We start from the raw sequence: 27,023 nt of genomic DNA on the forward strand, positions 1-27,023 counted from the left end.
CCGGGAAGATCCCACATGCCGCAGAGCGGCTGGGCCCATGAGCCATGGCCACTGAACCTGCGCGTCCAGAGCCTGTGCTCCGCAACGGGAGAGGCCACAACAGTGAGAGGCCCGCGTACCGCAAAACAAAAAACAAAAAACAGAGTAAGACAACTCTTAAACACTAACAAGACTGAATGCCAATAAAATTGTCCATTGTGGCAAAAATTTTCAGCCATTTTTTCATGTTAAAGGCTTTAAAATTTTTATTCCCCTCTGTTTATCCCCTCAATTAATCTTCCTTATAAAAATGCATATATACATATAAGTTAAAAACAAACACTTTCCCTAACTATGTGCCATAGAAAACCACAGATGGCAATTAGCTTGACTTTATTTTATTTTATTATTTTTTACTATAAATTTATTTATTTATTTATCTGTCTGCGTTGGGTCTTTGTTGCTGCACGCGGGCTTTCCTCTAGTTGCGGCATGCAGGGGCTACTCTTCATTGCAGTGCATGGGCTTCTCGTTGCAGTGGCTTCTCTTGTTGCAGAGCACAGGCTCTAGGCGCCCCGGCTTCAGTAGTTGTGGTATGTGGGCTCAGCAGTTGTGGCTCGTGGGTTCTAGAGTGCAAGTTCAGTAGTTGTGGCACATGGGCTTAGTTGCTCCACGGCATGTGGGATCTTCCTGGACTAGGGCTTGAACCCGTGTCCCCTGCATTGGCAGGAGGATTCTTAACCACTGTGCCACCAGGGAAGTCCCAATTAGTTTGACTTTAAAACTAGCTTTCTTATTGAACATTTGTGTGCCTACTGGAGGATTTCCATAATGCAAACCTCCACTAGAATGTGCTTTCAACTTTTCATTCAAGAGACTTAATGAGGAGCAACCAAAATGTACTGCTTAAGGTTTAAAAAATATATCAAACTTTAAACACTGTTACCCTGGAGGGGAGATCCTGGCTACAAAACAAATAGACTTCAAAGGGACCTCCTGACTTTCTCTAAACCACAGATAAATATTTGCTATTACTATGGTAATAGGTAGCATAGGGCCACTTTGTTCTTCACTTGTAGGAGACCTCGAAGATAGGTGTTGATCGCCACCATGAAAAGTTTCACCAGTAGAGAAAATCTCATATACCTTTTCCCATTAAGTTCTAGTCTGACATACAAGGATTAATTGCAAGAGATTAATTAAAGAAGAGAGCTGAAAGCTAATTAGAAGGAGAAACTTGGAGAAATAAAAGCCAATAAACTGGCTTAAAAGATAAAAAGTAGATATTATTTTCTCTACTTTGACCTGCATGTAATGAAGTACAATCAGTTCAGCTGAAAGACTGGTATCCCTAATTTATATGTTTGTAGAGATAGAAAACAAGGGACTTCCCTGGTGGCACAGTGGTTAAGAATCCGCCTGCCAATGCAGGGAACACGGATTCGAGCCCTGGTCTGGGAAGATCCCACATGCTGCGGAGCAACTAAACCCGTACGCCACAACTACTGAGCCTGTGTTCTAGAGCCCGCGAGCCACAACTACTGAGCCTGCAACAAAGACCTAACGCAGCCAAAAATAAATAAATAAAATATATTTATATATATAAAAAAAAAATCTGCCTGCCAATCCAGGGGACACGGGTCCAAGCCCTGGTCCGGGAAGATCCCACATGCCGCAGAGCAACTAAGCCCGTGCACCACAACTACTGAGCCTGTGCTCTAGAGCCCACAAGCCACAACTACTGAGTCCTCACACCTAGAGCCCATGCTCCACAACAAGAGAAGCCACTGCAATGAGAAGCCCGCACACTGCAAGGAAGAGTAGCCCCCAATCGCCACAACTAGAGAAAGTCCGCACACAGAAACGAAGACTCAATGTAGCCAAAAATAAATAAATAAATAAATTTTAAAACGCTAGAAAACAATAAATACTATAAAATTAGTCTATGTTTCCTTCCGCTCCAGAGTAGAGATTTATAGAGAAGGACTGGAAGTACAGAATTTTCAGGATGTTTAAGCCATTGAGCTTACAGAGCATGAAAGCCCATAACAAAAATCCTGACCTCCAAAGAGAAACAAATTAAATCTCATTTCAGTTTCTAAAAATGTTTTTTTCTCATACTTTAGATAAGAAAAAGACATTTCCAACCTGGATAGATTGCAAGCTTGGCTAATATAAATCCTAATTGTGTCTCTTATCAGCAGTGTCATTTCTGAGTGATGACAGAGCTGTGATTAAAGATAAAATTCCAGGTCTATGTGACATTAAGCCTTTTAATCAAAGAAGCATTTATTTATTCATTCAACCATTATTTATTGAGGAGATACTTTGTATCAGGCACTGTGCTAGGTACTCTGGATACAAAACTGAATAAGAAAAATCAGTCATGCGTAGCACTTCAGTTGTTCCCTAATTCTTGAAAATTGAGCGAGCTCTGTTAAAAGCGGTGTAAGAAAACAGCCCAAAATATTATTTTTTTAAATCAGAAGAGCACATAAGGCTGTTTAACCAAATTTCTCAATGCTGGAAGTTCCTCTAGAATGGCTGATACCCATCTGTTCTCTATTAGATCCCACACCCTCATCGGGTAGCATATTTCAGTTTTTGATGATTCTAATTATCAAAAAGTTCCTCTGTGTTAAGCTAGTTCTGTCCTCTGTAACTTCTAATACTGATCTTGAAGCTACACAAAATAAGTCTATTTTACTTTCAACAAGCAAGTCCTTCAAATATTTAACGGCAGCCACCAACTTCACTTTCATTTTCCAGGTAAAATATCTACAGTGTCTCATATCATGTAGTTTTTAGACCATTTACCACTCTGGCTAGATAGCAAATGACCTCTGTTTTATGTATATATGTAAGCTACCGATGACACTATTTTCCTCACATTTCCCCCTCTAAGATGTCAAACAAATTCTAAACTCTACTGCTGAACATTTTTTTCCAATTCTTTTTCAATCCAAATGCATTTCAAAGGTTTTTCTGTAACCTAAGGAATATTCAGATTTTAAAACACCTATAGTATTTCAATACAGCTATTTGGGAAGAAATGGAGTTGATGAGTAGGGACAGTGGTATGAAAGTAAAAAAAAAATGAATTCACCATGAGAATATTATTTATGTAGCCTACTGAGCACTCACCTACAATCACGGTAAAACAGGGAGGCAAGATTGCCATTCCAGTGTCATTATTTTGGGAGGTAGGGAAGGGAAGGAAAGAGTCACTTCTATATCTGAATAGAATGTCGTAACATTATCTGCATATTTCCATAGTATCTGCCATTGTATTATTTAGTTCATGAGAAAATAATATTTCTGGTTACACACCAACTAAACTGATAGGCAAACTGGCAGGTAAGGCTGACGTAACGAAGCGGGGTTGGGGGTGGCCACAGCAGTCTAAATATTCAGTAGGTACATATGAACAGAATTGGTTCCCCCTGTCTCCATAAGCAGCTGAAGAGATGAAGGTGACTGGTTGAAACTGACCAGGCCTCTGAGGATGAAAGTACCAGGGGCCAGCTCCACAAGTAAAATATCCTTCTGGTTACACTTATGGCACCTGCTAGAACATCCAGAAGTAGCTAAATGCTTTCTCAAGCGGGCTTTTTAAAAAGGAGAACTAAAAAGGAACAGCAATAATACATTACTGAACTCTTGGCCCATGAATTTCCATGTGCGCCTGGTGCATATTTTATAAAGTTCTTGGAAAACAGGTGTTTCCCACCTGTTCTGGTTACAGTATTTCAAACTGATAATCTTTTAAACATGTTATAACTCCCTGACTAACTTGAACAGGACTTCAAGAGAGACTTTTTCAAGCATATTGTTTTAAAAGACCATTTATTTTAACAACAAACCTACCATACAAAGTCATGAAGAGTATCTATTCTTAACAAAAGAATAAAGACAAGTCCAAATAGGGAATCCAGACCAGGGTCAGGAACTGAACTTTGCTCACTCACTCTGAGTTCCCTACAGAGCAACCTCTTACTAGAATCACTTGGAGATTCCTCCTTGAGTCTGAAATACCAACAAGGTGTAGGTGGATACATTTTTTTTCAGTTTTGATAAGAAGTTTTACTTTAAGCTCATACTTATCTCTTAACATAACTTTGCCATCTAAAAATATCTTTTAAAACTTAGTTCTTTATCTTGTACTTGACATTCATAATATAGTTTTAAAAGAATTTGTGGAGTCACAATAGATATGTAGAACTAAATATGGAAATGAAGAGACATGAATTGTTCTTTGTACATCTGATTTGTTCATTTTTCTCTAAATCTAACTCCTTCTAGTCTATTTTTGCCTGTTTGTGAAGATGACTGGGCTACTGCTTTAATAAAAAAAGTATATAATTCTTTATATTCACTCTACTATGAAATGACCAAGACTGATGTGTTCTCTAATTAAATATCTGTCCAAAAGCACTAAGCAAAAATGTAGACCCTTGATGCTCTTGAAAAACATTGACAGTTAACCAATGTTAGTACAGGATGTCCCTAACTTACAAGTGGTTTGTGTTCTAAAAATTTACCTGTAAGTCAGTTGCCTGGGCTTTAGAATGCATTTTATGTCTATTTTTGTTTACTACTGTATCCCCAGAGCCTGAGATAGTGCTAGACACATAGTGGGCATCCAAATATTTGCTGACTGACTGGATGAAGTGACCTAAAAGTGCACTTCACTAATAATGTAATTGAACTATATTATTGTTAATAATAATTAGCATTTATAGAGCACTTAGCCATTTATAAAACACATTTATATGTGCCTTATTTTGTCCTTTCTCACATTGATTCAATTTACAAATGAAGAGTCTAAGACCTCTAAATTAAAGAGAGCCATTGAAGCTACTTGAGAGGATTGGGTGTGAGATGAGGAACTTGAATTAAAGTGGTAACGGTGGAGGTGAGAACCAATTAGAGATAGAACCACCAGAACCTGGTGATGGACCTGATATGGGCCTCCAACTCCTACACTTATGCTACCACATTGCATCTAGAAATGTAAGCTATAGATAAAATATCATCTATTCATACAAAATAGAGACTCAGAGAGAGTAGGGACACATTTCTTTATCTGCTGACACCCTTTTCTTTAGCGGTTAAGTGACTTCCTTATGTTCAGTGGTTAAGAAGGACCCATTCACCTTGCAAAAAATGAAATCTCCCCAAAAGGATTACACCAAAATTGAGGGCTCCTGCCTAGCTAGCAGGAAGACTGATGTGACTAGCTAAGCAGTATCCAGCCCAAGACCCCTGCTACTGGAGTAGTTTGGATGTAAAGAATTTTCTTAAGTCATTTACTCACTCTGTGGCATAATCCACGTATTCAGAGGTGGATGAGACATTAAGGGGTCCTGAGACAAATCTTCAAATCTGTACACAAATCCTTTCTGTAACATCTCTCATAGATGCTCACTCAGCCTTTGCTGAAACATTTCATGGGATGAGAAACTCAGTGGATCTCACTTGTCTTTTGGATACATCCGTTTTTTTATAGTCTTTCTTTGGTCAAAGTCTTGCTTTCTGAAAGCATCAGAGTCCATTTAATCCCTCTTCAAACATCTGAAGAATGCTAGCAATTCCTGAACATCCATAAATCCTTTCTCACAGGCCAAATATCCCAAGTTAATTGTTCATGGTATAATGAGGTTTCTAACTGATCTCACCAATTCTGCTCAGCTTTCTCTAAATAGGAATATCTTGACCTGAATATAATATTCTAGCTATGCTTTGACTAGAGAACACAACAAAAGGACTATTCTCTTTTTGTTTGGAGCATTATTTTTCTATTAATGCAGCCTGAGACTGCATTAGCCTTTTTGGCAGTCATGATGTATTGTTGACTCACATTGAGATTACAGTCAAAGGAAACCCTCAGGTCTTTTTCACATGAATGGCTGATGAGTCACACCTCTTTGGTGGTATTACAGCTGATTTTTAAAAGAGGAATTTATCACTATTAAGTTTAATCTCATAAGTTTTGCTCAAGAATCTTTCACAACTTTCCCTGAGTTGTCTTTCTTAAACAGCTCTGATTATGTTATCCTTACCCAGAAGAGCTACTGATTGATCTCCACTACCCACAGGGTCAAGTCCAAAATACTTTGCACACTAGACCCTGTATAATCTGAACTGAGCCTTCAGGGTTAGCCTCATCTTCCCTCATCCCTCTCTCTTCTCCATTCCCCACCATTCCATACTCTCCAACCATTCTGAGCATATTGACCTTCTTAACACATGTGCACTTTTCCATGGAATTTCCTTCTCCACCTTTCACTTACTTTTTTATACTTTAAGAGACAGCAATTTAAAAGTCCCAATCAGACTGTGAACTCCCTGAAGCCAGGAATATACTACAGTGATGTTCAGATAATAAGCAAGAGACATAACTTACAAGTTTTATACTTTTAAGGTTTTTTGGTTCGATTTCTCGAAGAAAAGAATATTTAAATCTCTTTCTTCAAAGCTAGTTTCTCCTCCCAGCTCTAGAAATGCAGGTGAGTGGGATTTGGCTTACTTGAAATAATATTTCTTAGGGATAGGGAGTAACAACTTTGGCAGTTTGTCTGAGTGAACCAGATAGCTGCACAGGTTTGTCCAGAGGCCGTGTCATAAGGTGATTGTTTTCCAGAATCACAAAAAAAACCCCACCTTTGCACCCAACACAGCATTGTGAAAAGAAGCCCAGCTGGAAGCACTGCAGGAGCAGAAGCATGAGGGCTTCTATTCAATCATTTCCAATGATATCAATGAAAAACTAAACAAAATCCCCCAGTTAACCTTTACATGCACCTTCTGCTGTTTTCCAACAGGTGTCGATAGATTTGTACCTTTCCATCTAAACTGCAACCCTTTGTACCAAGCCTTTGCAGATTAGAAATAGAGCCTATGGTTTGGGTTTGCAAAGGGATGGAGGCTACGACATTGTTCTTGTTGAGAAATTGTACTAATTAGCTATCTGCCTTAGGATCTGTCATCCTAAGTGGCTAACTTAACAGACATTTAGCAAGTCATCTCTCAAACAGACTGTTTAGTGTGCCCGCAGACCAGGTACTCTGCCATAAAGATGCTTTGAACAACAAAAGGTAACAAATAGTTATATAGATAATCTTAACAATAATAATGCCTCAGAGTTCATATATTTGATAAACAGCTATTTAGCAGGCAACATGTTAGATGCAAGGGTAGTGTTTCTCGAAGTGTGGTCTGGACTGCCTTAAGGAGCTCACAGAACAATGCGATAAACGCCATGACAGAAGTGAGCATGTGATAAGGGTGCATAGGTGTAAGGCACATACATAGTGCACCTAACCCAGGATTTTGGAAAGAGGTGAAGTTTAAGGAGAGTCCTTAAGGATGAATAGCAATTATCTATCCTTTCATCCATCCATCCAAAAATATTTGAGTGACAACTTAGCTAAGTGGATGAGAAGTAGGACTCGGGGAGAGGAGCATCTCAGGAAAAGAAAGCATGTGTGCAAGGGTCAGAGGATAAGAAAGAGCATGGCACCTTGGGGTAATACGATGGTTCAATAGATAGAGCTGGAGGCTGGGGTATAAGCGGCAGTGAAGAGGCTGAGGCAGCAGGTATTAGAAAGGGCCTAGTGTGCCCCATTAAACAACATGGAGTACGTTATGAGGAAACTGGAGAGTCAGTGAAGGGTTTTAAGCAGAGAAGTGACATTTTAGATTTCATAAAGATCCTTCAGAGTGTGGTATAGAGAACAGATTGGGAAGCAAGCAAGACAGAGTAGAGAGAACCTTCAGGAGAACATTGCAATAATACATAGAAATGATTTGCACCACCATTTGTAGCTGTGGGGATGGAGAGAAGCATACGTACTCAAGAGACACTGCAGTAGCAGAATGGGACAGGCCCTGGGGACTGACTGAGGCTGGGTGAAGGAGAGAAAAGAATCGAGAATGAATCTCAGTTTTCGCCTTGACGGGTCTTTCTGGGTTAGACAGTGATGCTATTTGTTTAGGTTTTTATTTTCTCAGTGAGTTAAGAGGCAAACTCTTTGGCTGAGAGCAAGCAAAGGGGTTTTAGGGAGAGTAGAAGACACTTTGAAAGAGTCATTGCAGGAATGAAAGGGAGCTGAGGGAAAAAGGATTTCCAGGGAAGTTTGAGGGCCAAATTCAGGCTGGAAAACATAAATTTGTAGAGGTATCTCTCAGCACAATTGTGTTATTATTTTTCCCATTAGAGTTCAGCTATTTAGCTGAAGGAGCAAGAAGGCGAACAGTAGAATTGATCTAGAATGGGGATGTGATGGACAGACAAGGGGGCAATGGAGTTGAGAGAACTGACAGAAGATTCCAGAGAGAAAATCATGGGAGCAGGCTAGGTATCATGTCCATTTTTGCAGACAAATAGATATTTGGGGGCCAGAGAAGAGATAAAAGAAGTGGTCTAATGTGACATAACTAAACTGTTAAAGAGAAGAAAGAAAAATTAGAAAGAAAAATGGCCAAAAGTAACAAACAGGATTGATAGAGCATGTGGGCAGGAGTTGACGATTACCTTCTGTTGTTGCAAACTATACCTCTTCACTACGTCCCCTGCCCCAGAAAGGATTCCCCAGTGGGCCTATGTTCTTCTGAACTTTGGTAATCATCAGAGAGAGAGCTGTTGTTACAACAGGCTGAGTGTAGTGTCCTACCCCTTTGGGTGTGTTGGGATGGTGAACATGGGTTGTTGGAGAGTGAGGTGCCTAGTTCTTCTGACAGAGAAGTGGTTGATGTGGCCTCCATTTACTTTTGCTTTTTATTTGGAGGTGGGAGTGGAGTCAGAGGGTTATTCCTTGGGACACAGGATATGAGAAAAGTGTAGGCATCAATTACAAAAGGAACTGATGGAAAGCCTCAAAGGCCTCAGCAAGGTCAGGTTGGCTGAAATAAAAAGAAACACAAATTCTTAATGGAGATTAAACAGTATAAGGGAGTGATTACATTTTCTCTCTTTGATTTAATTTGAAAACACTGAAACCTTTTCCAGTAGCTGCCGAAAGACAGAGTGTTAGCACAAATGATGTCACGCAGAAGGCATTTGAATGTTTTTCATACTTTTTTTGTTTTGTTTTAGGAAGTGTGATTATGAAGTGTAAAGTAACATCGGCAAACATAGCTGATGCCTTGAAAGACTTCTGCTCCTGTCAGTTACAGGAAAGTTAGGAAGACAAGTGCAATAGGGCATAGAAAGAGGGTTGGTGTTTTGTTTTTGTTTGTTTGTTAGCAAGACAGACTATCCAGGAAAAGAGTTTGTTTCTTAGAGAGAAACTGAGATGTATACAAAATGCCCAACATAACCGAAACTGGCACATTATACTGTGATCTCTAAATGATGCTCTTCTCTTCTCCTTAATAGAGCAACTAAGCATTACTACAGAAGCATTAATAAAAACATTAATATGTTTCAAGATTGTGAAAATGTAAATACTTCTGCGTAAATGGGATTAACTGCACAGCACCCTTGCCTTAGGTAGATGTTCTCCATCACATTTTGCAAATTAAATTTCACAACCCACTAAGCAGAAAAAATGTATACAATGCTATATTTTAATTTCATTTCCAATACTGTAATAGCTCAGGGGCATTTAAAAAATGCCTTTAAAAAAAAGTCATTCCAAAAAATGGCTCCTATAGCTGGAATTTGGGGTCAAAAACAGATTAAAAGTTGGATGAGTCAAGATAAAATGGAATGTGAGGCCCTTAAAATCTGAAAGCACCTAAAATCAGCATTTCTCTTTCAGCATGATACTTTCAAGGGTTATCATTCTCCTTCAATACTGTTCCCTCTCCCTTTTCTATCATCATTCATTACCTGCTCAGCGCTTGCCCTTCTCCTCATTTGTTTCGGTTCATCTTTTGAAAACCTAAAGTTGCAGTTCTCATGCCTTCCCTCTGACTTTTCATTTTAGAATTTGTACCCTCTGTTTCGACTGTAGCAAGTCAACGTTATTCGAATTCATGTTGTTGCTTAATTAAACAACCATTTAATTACCAACCCGCAGATTGGTGAGACTGGTTCTTGTATAAGCCTGGGCAGTTCCAAACGTTTATGGTAATGGCAGCGTCAGTGGACTAACTCTGATCCTCTCCTGGGCTCAGTTCTTAGACTTTCCTCTTTTCTATCCACACCCACTCCCTTGATGATCTCATCCAGTTTCATGGTTTTAAATATCATGTCTGCACTGATGACTCCCAAGTTTATATATTTAGTCCAGACCCCTCCTCTGAACTTTAAACTCACAGATCCAACTGCCTACTCGGTATTTCCACTTGGATGTCTCACAGGCAACTCATACCTAACGTGTCCACATATAAGCTCCTGGCATTCCTCTCCAAATCTGTCCCCTCTAGAGTCCTCTTCATCTCAGTAATTGGCTATCCCATTCTTCCAGGTGCTCAGGCTAAAAACACACTTACTTCTCTCTTTCTCTCAAACCCTGCATCCAACCTGTCAGCAAATGCTGTTGGCTTTTGCCCATAAAACTGACCCGGAACTCAACAGCTTTTTACCACTTCCACTGCTACCTTCTGTCCATGCACCATCAGATCTAGCCTGAATTATTGCAACAGCATTCTAGCTGGTCTCCCTGCTTCCCCCATCGGTCTTTCCTTAACACACACACCAGAGAAATCCTATTAAAAATAAATTGATCATATTGCCCCTCTGCTCAGGGCTCCACTGGCTTCCAATATCATTCAGAGTAAAACTCAATGACTGTGTAATAACTTATTGTCCAAACTGGGATCTCTTTGAGAGTGAAAGGGGATGCTACAAATAATTAACAGGATTTAAGTGATCTAGGTGTAAATTTGGGCCATCCTGGGCACCTATTTATCAGGCTCCACATAATCTCCCACACCTCCCCGTTATCCCTCTGACCTCTGACCTCACCTGTTATACTACACTTCAACCCCTCTGCTTCAGCACCAGCCTCTTCACAGTCCTATCAGTAGGAGGCAGACTTCCTCAGGGCCTTTGCTCTTCCCCTTGACATGCCCATGACTCATTTCTGCCTCCCTTCAGGTCAATTTAAAAGTCGCAGTGAGGCTTTCCCTGGGAGCTCTGTCTAAACATTTAAAACCCCTTTCCTACTTCCTAGCCCACTTCCCTGCTTTTTTTTTTCTTTCTTAATTTACACTTATCATTGATACTATCTAACATTCCATATATTTTACTTACTTAACTTGTTTAGCACCTTACATTTAGAATGTAATCTCAGGGGCAGCAGTTTTTGACTTTTTGCTGTGTGTCCCCAACTCCTAAAATAGTTGGCACATAGGAGACACTATATAAATATTTGTAAGAAGAATGAACGAATCATGGCTAGTTTGAAAGGATACTTAGGAGTTGTGTAACATCCAACACAATTAGTAAACAGTATTATCATTTTACAGTTATTTTCATATAATTCAATTCAGCACCAGCCCCCTCACTGTCCTGAAGTATTCTCCAAATGTACTCTGGACATTTATGCCTTGTGGGGATCTGTGCTAGGTTCAGAGGCTGGGGGTCTGGGAGCCACAGAGTGAATACAATGAGAGAGGAGACAAAGTTCCTCACGAAGTGAACACTGTAGGAATAGAAGAGATGGGGGACATGATATTATAGTTACACGTGAGTGACCAGAGTGCATGGGAGTGCAGACGAGAGAGAGATTACATTCAGTGACTTTTCAGACAATTCTGATTACTGATCAGAAGCAACAACTTCCATATTCTCTGGCATGATTCATTTTCTTCATCTTCCAGAGCCCCCAACCTCTAATACTCCCAGCCTGGTTTGTGTTCTCCACTCCTTGGTAGGAAGTTACCTTGTATGCCCAGATATACCTGACCTCCAGGTGTCTGTTCCTCATTGTCTGGCCTTAATTTTTCAATATGAATCATCAGTTACTAACTCAGCATTTTGCAATCTGATCTCTCAAAGTTTCCAGAAAATTACAACCAAATACTGGCAAAGTTAAACCATCAAATAGAACAAATACGAAGGAAGCAGATGCTAAACAGATTTTTTTAATAGCTAGAAAGAAGGTATTTGGTGGGGGGGGTATTCACCCATTGAAATCAATAAGTCAAAGTTCATTGAGTTAATCTCTGGGTTTGTTCGAATTTTTAATGTAGCTCCTTTGAATAATTTTATTTGATAACCACCCTGTGGGTTTTCCTTAAACTAAAGCCATTTTTTAAAATGTGCTGTTATAAGTCTCTAGCCTCACCCCTACGGGAAGGGAGTAGCCCCAGGGTGTGGATAATTGAAACACTCTAAACAAATATATACAGCATTTTATTTTCAAAAAAGTTCAACAAAATTGTAGCTGAGAATATGCTTCAAAGCATAACATTAATAACTTAGAAGAATTACCTAAAGCGGTTACCAACTAGATAAAAAGTATTTCCCTTCCGCCCAACAAACAAATCAATCAAATAAAAAGTATGCTAAATGGTACTGAAGAACTGTAATACTCATTCCCATATAGTTTATTTTAAATGATCTTGGGTAACATTAAGCGCAAAGAATCTTTACTTGTTATTTTTCTATCTAATGTAAAAAAAATTAACTTTATTATGCAAAGTTCACAAACCCATATTACAAATTATCAATTAAACTGTAAGTTTTACAGTTTAATAATTACCAGAGCAATTTAGTTTTAGTTTTGTTTTGTTTTTAATTTTGGAGTTATAATAAAACCTAATCATATAAGTAATTTTAAAGCAAGCTAATCATCCCAGCTCTGGCACAGGTTAGCTCATTACTTACTTACTCTGACTCACTAAGTCTCAGGTACTTTGTCTGTAAAATGGGGTCAATACTGGTACCCAACTAACAGCGTTCTTGTGAAAATAAGGGATGCAGAGGACTCTACAGGATGCCTGGCAGATGGGAAAGCTTCAGTAGATAAGAGCTGCCACTATGACTCATGACTGATGCTGCTGAAAAAATAGGCATGAGCACATTTCAATGACTGAAGAAAACAAGTAGCTAACCAAAGAGTAGTGTTTAGAAAGCATTTCTACTCATGTACTACTTTGTTTTATCTTTTCAGTTTAAAAATCCTAAATATTGTCTAGGACACTATACATATAAATATCTGTAAAAACCTGATTAATTTATCATTTTCTGCACATTTGTGCCATACTGACTTTATCACAAGGTATTGAAATATAATCCTTTTCAATGGCCTAAAGAGACAGATACTCAGATCTTGCAAAGCATATTATTTTCACAGCATACTTGGGGAATTAATCATGCACTACCTCATATTATTTAATCAATCAGTCCATAAATTATCACATTTAATCTCTTACCCACTGGACTGTAAGGCTTACGAAGGAAAGGAATGTATATAGTTTTTGTATCCTTCACACTACACAGCTTGGTACAAAGGAATTTCAAACTAGTATAATGGAAACAGCACTGGGCTAGAAGTCAGGAAATACGAATTTCAGCTGAGTAATTGTAGACAAGTCACTTAACTCTCTTCAGGCTTCAGATTACTCATCAGTCATGTGCTTTTCCATCAATGACATTCAGGTTCCTTTTCAAATGCTCTCATTTTAAGAAACACTAGCAAGAGGGATTTTTACCAATGTTTGTCATTTTAATACACAACTTCATTTTTCCATATCAACAGGTTGAAAGAATGGGACCCTTTAAGTATAGATTTTGTTCACTCATGAAAACTTGCCGGGAACTCAGAGTTCTTGTCACTGTCTGTTCCAACAAACACAAATCATTCAACCTGTTTTAAAAACAGCAAGCCCTCCCCTGCCAGCATTCCCCATCCCCTACCCTGTTTTATTTTCTCCTTACTACCTATCACACTCTGGCATACCGTATATTTTACTTAGTTATTTGTTCTCTATCTCCCCCTTCCCCACCCCCATTCCCAGTACCATGCCAAGCACCACATCTGCCTGTGCCTTTTTTTTAAAAAAAATGGAGGTATATTTGAAAATTAAGAATTGTATGTATTTAAGGTGTACAATTTGATGATTTGATATACATAAATATTGTGAAATAATCACCACATTCAGGCTAACATTTCCATCACCTCAGACAGTCACCACTTTTCGGTATGTGTGGTGAGAACACTCCAGATCCACCGTCCTAGCAAATTCCAAGTACACAATAAAGTATTGTTAACTATAGTCATACTGTTGTACATTAGATCTCCAGAACTTGTTCATCTTGCACAACTGAAACTTCGTAGCCCTTGAACAACATCGTCCCCATCCATGCCTTTTACCAGGATTTTGGGAGCACTTAATACCTCCACCCCAGCATTTCCCAAGTTGTGCTCTGAGGATCTCTAGAGTTCTGAAAGATAGTAATCGGAGTTCTGCAAAAAGAGGGTTGCATGGGCAAATAAGTTTGGGAATGTCCCATCCTATACTCCCCACTTGGAGACAGAGGACACATAATGAGAATATTCATATACTTATAAATGTCTAATTTTGTTAAACCCAGTCAGTGTTTCCCAATCTGGTTTGGCCATGCAAACTTTCATTCCCAGAACACCACTGACATCTCAGAGGACATTCCTGCCCAGGAGAAAGCCATCTGGCAAATTCTTTTTTACCTTCATGTCACGTCCAAATGAATAGCAAATATGAGAGAGTGAGCGAGGAGAAAGGCAGATAGCTCTTTGCTAGCAGTTCTTAGAGGTAATGGAGAGAGATCATGAAACAAATACTATACTTAAAGTCAGAAGACTTGTGATTTAGTCCTAGCGCTGTCACGTAACTAACTGTATGTCGTTGGGCAAATCGCCCTACCTCTGAGCCTATCTCCTCTCCTGTAAAGGAGACACATTTTAGGATAACCATATGCTATTCTTTGAAACTGCTGACCAGTTTAGAAAGTTTCTGTGTAGTAGATTTGACTTGGATTTTAAAAGTATTTAAATTTAAAAATTATTCTTGGATTTAAAAAGTATTCTTCTGGGTGGATTTTTCGGGCCTATATTTTTAAAGTCCTCTTTCAGATGACTGGCGCCTTCCACTCTGAAGATGGGCATATCTGATTTCTTAGACATGAAACTGCAGGACTCTCTAGGGCCCTAAAAGCCCAAAGAAATATTTTAGAACGAACAATAGAAACAAATTAAGTCTAGGATATATTTATGTTAGTCTGAGTAGTAGGATAATACCTAGAGAAAGCCTGAGAAGTCTTATATAGAATGGAGGAAGATACAGGTCTATAGTATTATAAATAAGGAGTAAATGAAATTTGAGACTACTTATTTGATGCTAGATTAATTGGCTTATTTTTCTGATCACTCAGTTTTCAAAGAGAGTGATTGAGGATACAGGGTTGTACTGAAAAATTAATTTGTAGCTCAGCACCAATTTATATTCCAAAGCAACATGCGAGAGGTAGATAGCAATCATTTCCTAGGGGGCTTCCTCTGGTCCTTATCTTTGAGGAAGACTCTCTTCTACTCTCTAACTCAGGAGGGAGAGATTCATTCTCAAACCTGTCTCCGAAGGGAAGAAATTTTATGATGGTTTAATGTACACTTGCAAATAATGCTCTAGAGAGAACTAGGTGGCACTTGATGTTTTTCTTGCCGTTGAAATATGTCTGCTGAAATAACAACTACAGTGAAAAAAAATTTTTTAACTGGATATAAAAGGTGACTGCACATTGAAAGATCTATCTAAGGTAAATTTTAGTCTCTGCTTGAAATTTGATGTAAGCATTGATGACAATAAGTAGTTTGGCTTTAAAGAAGACAAGATTTTGCTCTGCTGTAGGTTAAATAAATGTTCCTTCAGTCATCTCTAAGTAATTGCTGGGCCATTGTAATACATTCAATATGATATTTGCTAAGCAAGCATGCCTGCCATCTGGTTACTGAAACTCTACTTTTGCGACTTCATAGGTACACATGGCCCAGTAGCACTGAGATGCAGGGAACTGATAGGAGCCTGTGGATCAATTCCAAAGCAATTTGAGAGTTCAAGCCATTCATTTGTTTGCAACACAAAGTGTTCTCCACGGAAGAAAACAATGAGTCTAACTTATCTGTCTCTTTCCTGTCCTGGTATCCTTAAAAATGTCCATCATGACAGGGTGCATGCAGGTTTACAATATTAAGCCAACTTTAGAGAAGAATGGAAAGGAGACTAAGAATGGAAAATAGTCTGTGTGCTGCCTGTACCACATCCTGCTCGGCTCTGGTGCCAGCAACTCTGTTCCTGGTCTGAGGAGTGTCCACAGAAGAAGCAGCTGGGTAACATGGCAAAAGTCCACATGGGTCTATGGCAGGAGGGAGAAGACCTTCCATCAGGGTCCCTGGCAAGCACCCCTGTCCCCCAAACCAAAGACTGAATTAGCAGCACGGAGTACAATGCCTGACACATGCAGTAGGGGCTCAATGAATGTTTACTAAATATAATCATCTGGGAAGTCTGTGAATAGTAATATAAATGACTGCTAGAAGAATGATGATGTTAGTCTCTGAAGCCATTGTAATACATGCATTGGATATATGCTTAACACCTGGTCCAGGCTTTCTCAACTTTGACACTATTGACATTTTGAGCTAGTAATTCTTTGTAGGGAACAGGAGTGGGAGGGATGCTCTCTTGCCCACTGTAGGAGGCTTAGTGGCATCCCTGGCCTCCATCCACTAGATGCCAACAGTGTCCCTCTCCCCAGCAAAAATGTCCCCCTCGTGATGGGGGGTAAGAAAATCACTCCTTGTTGAGAGCCACTTATCTACTCTGTGTGTTTGTGTCGTGTACTAGAATTAGAAATACTATACTCTCTCTTCTCTTTTTTTCTGCATTGATATTTCTTGATCGACACGTTGAAGGTATTTTATTCTTTTAATCTGCTTTCTCTCAATTGCCTCTAAATTCCATGTTTTCACATATCTCAGTGGGGGAGGGCTTTCTAGGTACATCTGTACAAGTTAAAAAAGACATGCTTCCCCCTTAGGAGAGGGGAAATATGAAACAAAGAGTAAACATTCCATACAGAAATTGGACTAGTAGCTAAGGAGGCTGTTTTGCAGAATGATATTGAGTTGGTCTTGCGCCCAGGATAGACCCCAGACCCTAAGCTGCAACTGATGTGTATGTGCGTCCAAAAAGAGTTTCTGCATCTTAAAAGAAACTACCTTCATTTGTTTGCTATGCACTCTTGCAATCTTAACAGTAAAACTCCTCTGTTATATAAAAGTATCCTTCTGACAAACATATTTTTTTCTCCCTTGGTTTTGTTTTTATTTACTTCCTATTTATGCTAACAGTTTCAGGAAGATACCAGCCTGGGCTCCAGGAACAGGCTGCCTCAGTAACTCTTGCCTCTTCAGAAGCACAGTAAGCAGTCCTGCTAACTGAAGAAATCAGTAGCCTTTTAAACCTCTAAGGTAAAATGATAATGTTGCATATTTACTCTTTCTTAAAATGAAAAAAATTAAAATCTTAGAAATCTGACTTAAACCTAGCCAGTGGGCAACCTGCTTGAAAATGACTACACATCCATGTCTAAGGGTGAGAAATAATTTATGACAAATAAAGCTCATGAAAAATTCTAATTTCACTCATGTTGCTACAAGCATACCTTCATGCTTTAAAAAAAATGTGGGCTGGTAACATTTTTCTACCTTACTTAGAGTGTAGAGTTAAACATGTGCCCTTACCTCTCCTCCAGTGCACGGGAAAGGATTGGAGTATCTAGAAGTGCAAATAGCTCCCTTCTTGACAACATCATCTTCCAGGCCAAATGTAGCCGTGCAGTTAGTTGCAAAGTACTTGTAAGGCTTCCATGTTTTCCCAAAGTCCTGGGACCGGTCCAGCACCATGGCTGCCGGCCTGGGGGACTTGAACACCATAATCAGATGAGTGAAGTAGAATTCAGCTTCCAGGTCTAACTGGATCTTTTCTCTGTGCACATCCTCAGCAGACTGCCACCACGTGCGAGGAAACCTGAAGGATGAGTCTGCCATGGCAGCTGGCAGGTGAGCCAGGTGAGGCTGGGCAGCACTGCATTTGTCACATTTGGGCTGCTGACAAGTCAGATCAGTGTTCTCACTATAGAAGCAGTACAGTTCAGTGGCGTTCTGACCACAGGTGGTGTCTGCCCAGAGTTTTCTTCCTAAAGCCAAATTTCCCATGCGAGGGTTACAGGCTTTTTCACAGCGGGAACTCACTCCAGCCACTCCACTCAGTCCTAGAGATGGGAGAGCATATGTTATTCAAGACAAACCCATCTGGAAACCTCTTTTGTCCACCTAGTCCATCTTCAACCGTCGAGTTATCCCCATATTGCCCCAAGGCTTTCAGTAAAGAGGAAATGCTACCAAATTTGAGCATGAATACTGTTCTGCATTTATACTATTTGCATATACAAGTGTGTGAATGTGCATGTGTGTGTGTGAGTGTGTGCCTGCGTGCCCGTTTCATGTAAAATTCGCATAGAAGAAAATAAAATCACTCTGGGTAAGAGGGCAAGAGGAAGGAAAGTGGAAACACTGGGTAAAGATAATGGGCCTAAAGATAATGGGACTGCTTTCTAACAGTCTCTATTTTTGAAATACACTCATTTGCTTTTGAAGTCATGACATAAGTAATACCAAAAACCAACGATGTTTTTAAGATCACTCAATTTAGTCTTTCAAATATAATTTGAGTCTTTAGCATTATCTAACATGTTTATGAGAATGCGTTAAGGAGGAAGTGTAGAATTCTACTATATTTTTAAGACGAAAACATGAAAGGACCAATTCCCTAAGAAAATCAATATGAGGTATTGGTATACAATGGGATCTCATTTAGGGATACAAAGCTATAGAGACCACTGGAGCCAAGATGTGCAATATCTATTTTTCATATTAAGTAAATGTAAGTAAGAAAAAACCCTCTAAGCTGCCAAATGACAGAAAAGCTTATTTGACACACTCTCTGCCTCTTGAGTGCTTCTGCCTATGACAGGTTCTACAGTAGTTGCCTGTTTGCTTAACAGGAGAATGTTTACAGTCTGGCAGCCACTAGCAGGACCTTTAAACATAATCTGTGAACTAAAACACCTTCCTAAAGAAACATGCGCTTCCACCCAAACAAAGGTCCAACAGACTTTAATGTTTCAAAATTACTTAAAATGATAAATATTATACACCTACTAACACCCTGACTACATAATATAATCCTTAATTTGGGCTTGTCATTTTAATTATGAATACCTGAAGCAAAATTATCTATTTTAAACGTTAAAACAGAGAGGGAAAAAAAGGAAAAAGAAGTCAAACCCCAAATTCCAGCTAATTGAACGTTTCTGCTTCTTAAGAGGGAGCATCTCTGAATTGGTATCACTATACTGTTAGAGAAGCCAAATGACAGCTTAGACCAAAAGAGAGACATTTCACACACTCAACTGACTATCACGAGCCTCACGAGCCCTATGGTTCTTTGCAACCATAAGAAAGGGCTTCCTTAGGCATTTTTTTTTTTTTTTTTTTTCGGGACACGGGCCTCTCACTGTTGTGGCCTCTCCCGTTGCGGAGCACAGGCTCCGGACGCGCAGGCTCAGCGGCCATGGCTCACGGGCCCAGCTGCTCCGCGGCATGTGGGATCCTCCCGGACCGGGGCACGAACCCGTGTCCCCTGCATCAGCAGGCAGACTCTCAACCACTGCGCCACCAGGGAAGCCCCATTAGGCATATTTTTAAAATGTCAAATTCAAGTGTGCATTATGCCTGGACTCTGTTTGCCACTTTTCTGATTAGCTGGGGCAACAGTTGCTTGTGGCCAGGATCACCCAAACACACAGTGTGCTATGACTCACCTGTAAAGCATTTCAGGGAAAATCATATACTGCCCGTACAAGTATTTTTGACTTGAAACACTTGCCTTGTGATATTTATTTACAACCTCTTGATTGCTTGCATGTTTTTGCCATAACACGGTTTGAAAAGGGAAAGGTTTATTAAAGTTCACTTTGTGGCTGGGGGAGCATGCATAACAGCATGCAGGGGTGCATAAGTAGCAAGAATTAAAGTAAAAGCTTAGACCTTTAACGGCTCCTTGGGAAAAGTACTGAATAATTTTAGATGTCCCCACCCCAAACTAGGAAGAAATCCAGAAAAAAATAATCGGTGGACACAGTACTTAGAGATCCCTAAAGAAGTGACCATCCAAGTATAGCAAAGATGCTCCTAAGAGTCCGACGCGTTTGGGATGCAGACTCTAAAGCCTGGCTTTTACTTCATGCTAGCGTCTCTGGGGGCTGAGTGGATGAAACTGAAGGGAAGGGAGAAGTGTGCCAATGCTCTCTCTCCACCAGTCCGTCCCTCCAGCCCACACTCCCCTTTTTCTGGAGCAAGCGAGATGCGTTTGAGAGACCAAGTGGCCAGAGTCCCTCACTTTCTTTCCCCCTTACACCCTGAACCGCACTTACGCCTAACTGGAAACCAGGTGACCTGCAAGAGGAGGGAGAGGAGCAAAAGGGGTTCCCAAATTTAGAAACGGCAAGCTAGGAACGGGTGGCCAAGGGCAGCCCAAGGCAGCCGGGATGGGAGTGGGAGGGAGAGCGCATCTGACGACGCCTCTACCGGTCGTCCAGTTACCGAGACAGGAAGCAGACCCGCCTCCGACCTCCCGCGGCGCCTCGGCCAGGGTACCAATTCCCCAAGGGCGGCAGGCCGGCTCCGTGCAACCCGGGGCGGTCACTACCTATCGTCCCAGCCCGGGGTCTCACTGAGTTCTAGCCACTGCCCAGGGAGAGGCCACTCACCCCGCCCCAGGTATCCCTACCTGGCTCCCTAGTACCCAGCATGAGGTCGGGGACAACGGCGATCGCTCTCAACAAGAGAGCGGCCCCGGCCCACGCGCGCCCAGGGTCGCTGGGCCACCCCTCCCCATCATTCCTCAGGCCATGAAGTGCCGGGGGATGGCGAGCTTGGTCCTTTGTTCCCTTACAAAATGGAAAGGCAGTTTTTTACAAGTCCAAACCGAGAAAAAAACCAAGGTCGCGCTGTCTCCGGCAGGGCGCACCCAGGATATCGGGTTATCCAAAGGCATGTGTATCGCAGTTGCAAAAAAAAAAAAAAAAAAAAAAAAAAAAAAGGAGCATTAGAGAAAAATATAAAACCGGGATTATAGATGTCTGTGCTCTTAAACAGATCTTCCCAATTTTATATTATTCTTTGTATCTGGTTTTCATTCGGGGGCCTTTATTCCTGTTCAGCTTTCCTGTGTGTGTGTGTGTGTGTGTGTGTGTGTGTGTGTGTGTACACCTGTGTATTTTTATAAGTTTTTGTAATCTTTAAATAAATAACAATTTAAGAATTCAGAAGGGTGGGACGACATTATTTTAAGAGTTAGAGACATTGCCAGAATTTATTTCTAAAGAGATATATTTAAAATTTTTTTCTTTTGCCTCTTCAACTGAGAGAAAAGCGTAACTCTAGAAACACTCTGTATTTGGGGCTGTAAGGAAATTGTTATGAAAAAGTTATTTTAGCCACATCATATCATGATAGTGTAGTCGCAGAAAGTTTAGAATCTCAAAGCTGGGAAGAATCATGTTGATATCTAGGACAGGTACGTAATTTTTTACTCATCTCTCCTGACTTCTGTGTCAGTGTTCTTTAAAACTGTGACCATATTAATTACCTGATATGTAAATCTGTTAAAGAATAGCACTAAGACTTTATAACTATTTGATGGATATAGCAGTGTTCCATTGTAATTCCAATTTGTGATTTTTCCCTTTTCTTAGATCCTGTTTGGATTCCAATTGTTGCTGCTTTACTACTCTTTCTAGTACTTGCCCTGGTAGTTGTATGTTGTCTCGTTAAGAAAAAAAAAAAAAAAAAAAAAAAAAAAATCAGTAGTATTTTAAACTGCTGAGACCCGGGGAAAGGAGGCGGAACATGGCCACTCATTTCATCCTTGGGAGCTGAGCTCTGCGCTCTCAGCCTGCACTCGCCGGCACCCCCGAGTTCCGAGGTGGGGCACAGAAGGGGCGAAAGAAGGGGGTTGGGGGCCCGGCAGCGTCACCACCCACCTGCGGCCACCGCGGAGCAGCCCCAGAGCAGCAGCAGCCGCGCGCAGCTCCCCATGGCCGGGAGGAGCCGGGCCGGGCGGGTGCGGGAGGGAGTCGAGCTCTCGCGGCCGCGGGATGAAGCGCCAGCAGTCCTCGGGAGGAACCGGGGCTCTTTATTTCTTCCTCCTCCTAGGGCGCCAGGCTCGGTCAGTGGGCGCCGGCGGCGGGGAGCTGCGGGCTGGGGCCGCGCCGGGCGGTGGGGTGACCCTCGCGCACCGGCCTGGAGGGGCGCGGGCACCTCGGGGGCGGCGGAAGCCCCGGCACCATAGCCCGCCTGGCCGTGCTGCCCCGCGGAGCGGTCCTGCGGGCTCCTCCGCCGCTAGCCCGGGGCTCGGCGCCCGCAGCAACCGCTGAACTTTGAGAGACCTTTCACTTCCCGGCCGCCTTCGCCGCCGCCGCCGCCGCCGCCACCGCCTCCTGGGCGTCCTCCTCCGCTTTTACCACGTCCTCTTGCTGCTGCGTCTCGGTCCCGTCCTTCTCCATGGGCAGTTCCATGGGATGCATTTTTATTGCACCGACACCGCGGCGCTCCGGTGCCAGCCCTCCTCCCCTCGCACCTCCACCCCTTCCTCCCGCCCGCCCCCCGCGCTCGCTTGACAGCCTGGGCGCAGTAGCCCGTGCGGTCGGGTCGCCGCCGCCGCCCGGGGAGGGATCCTCTCGCCCGACCAGCCGCCCCCGCTGCCTCGCTGCCAGCTCCACCCGCCCGCCTCAGCCCCCGCGCGCGTCCGTCACCTCGCACCCCAGCTTCCCTCGTGCCCCTCCCGTCTCTTGCCCTGCATCTCCCTGTGTGACCCCCCCCTGGTGCCCTCCAGCACCCACAGGCCTCCTCTGGAAGCAGTCTCCCACCTTCTCCCGGAACATTCCAGAGAGCAGTTGACTCCCTCTTGATCAGGTCAGGGCATGCCAAGGGGCTTAAAAAACCGCGAAACAGGCTAGCTCCTACTTCCCACATCCCCCAACAAAAACAAGCCCTCCTCTTCTCCCGCCACCCCTTCTCCCAGAGTCTAACGACCCAGGGATGGAACCCCTCATCCAGTCCGGGGTCAAGGGCAAGGGAGAGCTCATTAACTACTAAGTGGCATTCGCCGCTTCTCTGCTGACTTTCGGGGGGTGGGGGAGGGCATCTTGGCGAAACAATCAATGCTTACTTTATCCGAGGTGTATCCGTTTTGATGTAAAACGTGTTTCCTAATTCAAACTCAAGGTGCTAAAAGAAAAGGGTCACAGGATTAGCTAGTACCCAGTTTAAGAACATCCTTGTCTAGGGGCAGGGGCACGACAAAGACACCCTCTTTGGTCCTTCCAAGCACTCTCTCTCCAGTTGTGCTGCGAAACAATAATGTTGTGTAATAACGTATGGGGAACAATTTAGTAGCGACGGCAAGCAGCTAATTGTGGATAGGATTGCTCAGGGCTGCTGCTTATGGAAGACGATTACACAGCCCTTGAGTCTGGGACTTTTGCAAGTTCTGTGAAGATATAATTCTACGTACACATCCAGGGAAATTGGTTAAAGTTAAGTAGAAAGCAATTTTTTATTGCAGTGTTCATTTTGTGCCTTTAAATATTTTCCAGAAAATTATCTACTTTACAGATACCATTCAGTTGTGTGTGTTACTGATGACGACAGTTCAGAGCTCTGGGGCATATGTAGATATTATTTATGACTCAGCTGGGGACATGTAAGAAGTTTATATCTCCCAGGAGGGACTGGGGCAAGGTCAGCATCATCCATTTGGGAGACATTAAAATTATTCTGGCCAACACTGGGAAGTGGCAAAAGGTGTGGAACAGCAATTTATGTAACACTTTAGAAAATAAACCCTTTGAATTTTTCAAATATTGGCAGTGTTAGGGCTTTCTTCATATCTTATAGACATGTTCCCGATGAAGTCAGTGAAACACTTCTTACCAAATAAATGATAGGGAATTATAACAACCAAAGGCTCTAAGCACCGATATTAACCTAATTAACAAAGCAAATCTTAAAAAAAAGAAAGAAAATGCACTTTTATTATTAACTTCTGTTTCTACTATGTTGAGGCAGAGCTACTCCATTTCTCATTACAAGTGTTAGGGGCATTATATCTGCACCAGTCCTGCCTTGATAATATACTTCCTTGATTGCTCTTTAACTGGTTCCTGTTTCCTTTAACAAGAGAGTAAATGCCTTAATGGTCAAGCAGTCTTTTATACTTAGTCTATATAAAACATTATTATGTTTTTCTTTTATTCTTAACTGAGAACACCTGCTAGATATGTAGTAAATTTTCATTAAATGTTTTTGACTTGAGTAATGTTAAAACTATTACTGTATACTAAGAGCAGGGATTAAGAAGAAAACCAGTGAAATCAGAATGCTTCTCCATATTCTAAAGAAATCTGTATGTTTATACCAAGGTGAAACAGCTCAGGAGAGAAAAGTAATTAGCATTCTAATAAAGTTCATTTGGTTGTATAGTCTAATTTAGTTATAAATTCTATTTTCATTTAAAAAATTTGGGTTTTTTTCATTTTTTCTATTTTCATTTTGAAGAAACTATACAGGAAAAGTTTACCTACCTAAGGAAATTCTTGCTCAGTGATCAGCATATATTGCCTATGATTAAGTGTTTTTGAAAATTTTAGTAATGAGTTTAGAATTTTTTTAAAAAATTATGAATTAGTAGGAAGCTTAGCATGGAATTTTGATAACCAGTTTTCAGAAGCCACATAATTGACAAATCTAGACTACTCCTGAGAACGTGAAAGAAAAATAAAAGGGCCTTTAAGAATTACAATAGATGGCAAAAAGTCCATGCACCAAAGACCTTATTCACAGGAGAGCTCTTTAGGTCTTCACTTAAATTATTCATGCAATGTTAATAAGTTTGGTTATGCTGTTATCCCAGACCATAGCATATTAGAAGTAACAAAGTAGAATGAAGCAGAATCCTGTTAAAACAAGGAATGAGTTGCAAAGTGGTAAGAAAAAAATAGCCATAAGGACCAAAAACCCCACAGCCATCTGAAGACTTTTAGTTTAGAGGCAAATCACCAAAAGGCTGCAAAGGTATCACTCGAGTATAACTTAGTACAGTAAATGAGGTTTCTAATGGATCATGGGATTATTTAGCATCAAAAGGAACCTTAGGGGTCTTTGAGGCCAACTTCTTACCCCATCATGAATTCTCTCCACAAAATCTCTGTCCAATGGTCATCCATTTTCTGTTATAGAAATCTCAGTAAACAAAAGCCTCAAAAGCAGCCCTTTTCATTTTTGGTACTATTTTGTTTAACTCTGACATATTTCTTCTTAAAATTCTACCTATGTTTATAGTTTAGTTGTCTGCAACAATACAGAATAGGTCCAATCTCTTTTCTAATAGGTATTTGAAAATTTGAAGTCAAGTTTTATTGCTCCTCCTAACTATTCTCTTCTTCAAGTGTTTAATTGCCCATGTAGCATGACTTCCAAACCTTTAACCATCTTATTCACCCCTTTTCAGATATACTACAGTTTGTCAATGTTGCTTTTATACTGTGCACCTAGAACTCAACTCCAGGTTTGTCTGAATCGGTGTAGAATAAAACTGAACTAGTAGTTCCTTTAACTTAGGTCTAGGGCTTATATTTCATTAGCCTAAAAATGTATTAGAAGCTTTATGATGTCAGCTGATATTATGCTTGAAGCAAACTAAAATCCCCTTTTTATATACTGCTGTCTTAAAGAGTCATTAATAAAACATAAAACATGTTTTGTTTAACCAGAAGGAAAGAGTTCGACTAAAATACACTGCAGATAGCAAGCATTCAATAAATATTAAGGAAAAAAAAGCAACAAATTCAAATTGCTAAATTTGAAAAATGGTTAAAATTTTAAAAGGAAACTGTTACTCCTGAATGGGATAAGTATCTATTTTCTGAAAAAATCATCACTTCTATGGAAAATTTGATTCAATAACACAGTATACATTGGTATTACTATACATTTCCAAGGAAAGGAGGGACTTTGAAATAGTGATATTTTTAGTATACCTACTATCTTTCCTCCATGGAACTATAAACAGTATCTCATTTATCCTGGAAGCATCAATGTGTGGGAAGGAACAGGTATAATTTTGCACATTTTCAGAGAGAGAAAATTATGTGAAAGATATAAATGCCAAATTAAGATCATCCAATAAATATACACCAGAGATAGGACATGGGTTTCCAGATTTGTTTGTTTGTTTTAATCATTGCTTATCCATCAGTTTTCCATGAGTACAATCTTCTCTTTTTGAACTAGAAGACTTTTAGGAGACAATGAAATGGAGAATTGTTTCCATTGAAATAATCCTATATTTTGCTTTCTACCTGGTCTATGCCCTTCAAATGCCCTTTAAAAACACCATCCTGGGAATTTCCTTAAGCTTTAATCTAAGCCTCCTGCCACTGGCACTGTGTTTCTTATTTCATCTGCTTCCTGGCTACAGCTGCTCATTCCTAGGAAGGGAGTAAGAGCCTTTGAAAACACATGTGCTCTTCCAGGAAGGTAAGCAGTACTTTCCTTAAAAAAAAAAAAAAAAAATGCACACATGCTCTCTCATGTTCAAATTAATTATATGGAGTCTAGAAAGTTCAAATAAACAAGAGCAGTTCTGTTGTTGTTACAGAGATAGCTACTCTGGACAGCACTGTATTGACAAAAATTTTAAACATTTTCTCTTCAAAATAGCTCTTAGCTAAAACTTTCTATACATATTTCTGACATTAATGAAAAGATGCTCAGAGACAAATAACTACTTTTTTAAACGTAGGGAAATAGATAAAGAAACAGCTACCAGGGCTTCCCTGGTGGCACAGTGGTTGAGAGTCTGCCTGCCGATGCAGGGGACACGGGTTCGTGCCCCGGTCCGGGAAGATCCCACATGCCGCGGAGCAGCTGGGCCTGTGAGCCATGGCTGCTGAGCCTGCGTGTCCGGAGCCTGTGCTCTGCAATGGG

At 40.9% G+C, this 27,023-nt stretch overlaps 1 protein-coding gene and 1 pseudogene across 4 annotated transcripts in view; both read right to left on the reverse strand.

Moving 5' to 3' along the window:
* The window catches only part of NTN4 (netrin 4), a 108,453-nt gene extending 85,517 nt beyond the window's left edge, over positions 1 to 22,936 (reverse strand). The window contains exons 1-2 of one of the 4 annotated variants that reach the window (XM_007468220.1): positions 22,019 to 22,484; positions 17,655 to 18,184 (exon numbers count right to left, since the gene is read on the reverse strand). In XM_007468220.1, coding sequence (XP_007468282.1) covers positions 17,655 to 18,184; positions 22,019 to 22,073 — 585 coding nt within the window. In that variant the 5' untranslated portion in view covers positions 22,074 to 22,484. Of the gene's footprint in view, positions 1 to 17,654; positions 18,185 to 22,018; positions 22,533 to 22,903 lie in introns of those variants that run through there. The other 3 variants (XM_007468222.1, XM_007468219.1, XM_007468221.1) reach the window with 3 other exon arrangements.
* Positions 22,377 to 23,009, reverse strand: LOC103077043 (glycine-rich protein 2 pseudogene; annotated as a pseudogene).
* Between the last annotated feature and the right edge of the window lie 4,014 nt (positions 23,010 to 27,023).

Source organism: Lipotes vexillifer, unplaced genomic scaffold (assembly GCF_000442215.2).
Source record: "Lipotes vexillifer unplaced genomic scaffold, Lipotes_vexillifer_v1.1 scaffold180, whole genome shotgun sequence".
In the NCBI taxonomy this organism is placed as follows: Eukaryota; Metazoa; Chordata; class Mammalia; order Artiodactyla; family Lipotidae; genus Lipotes; species Lipotes vexillifer.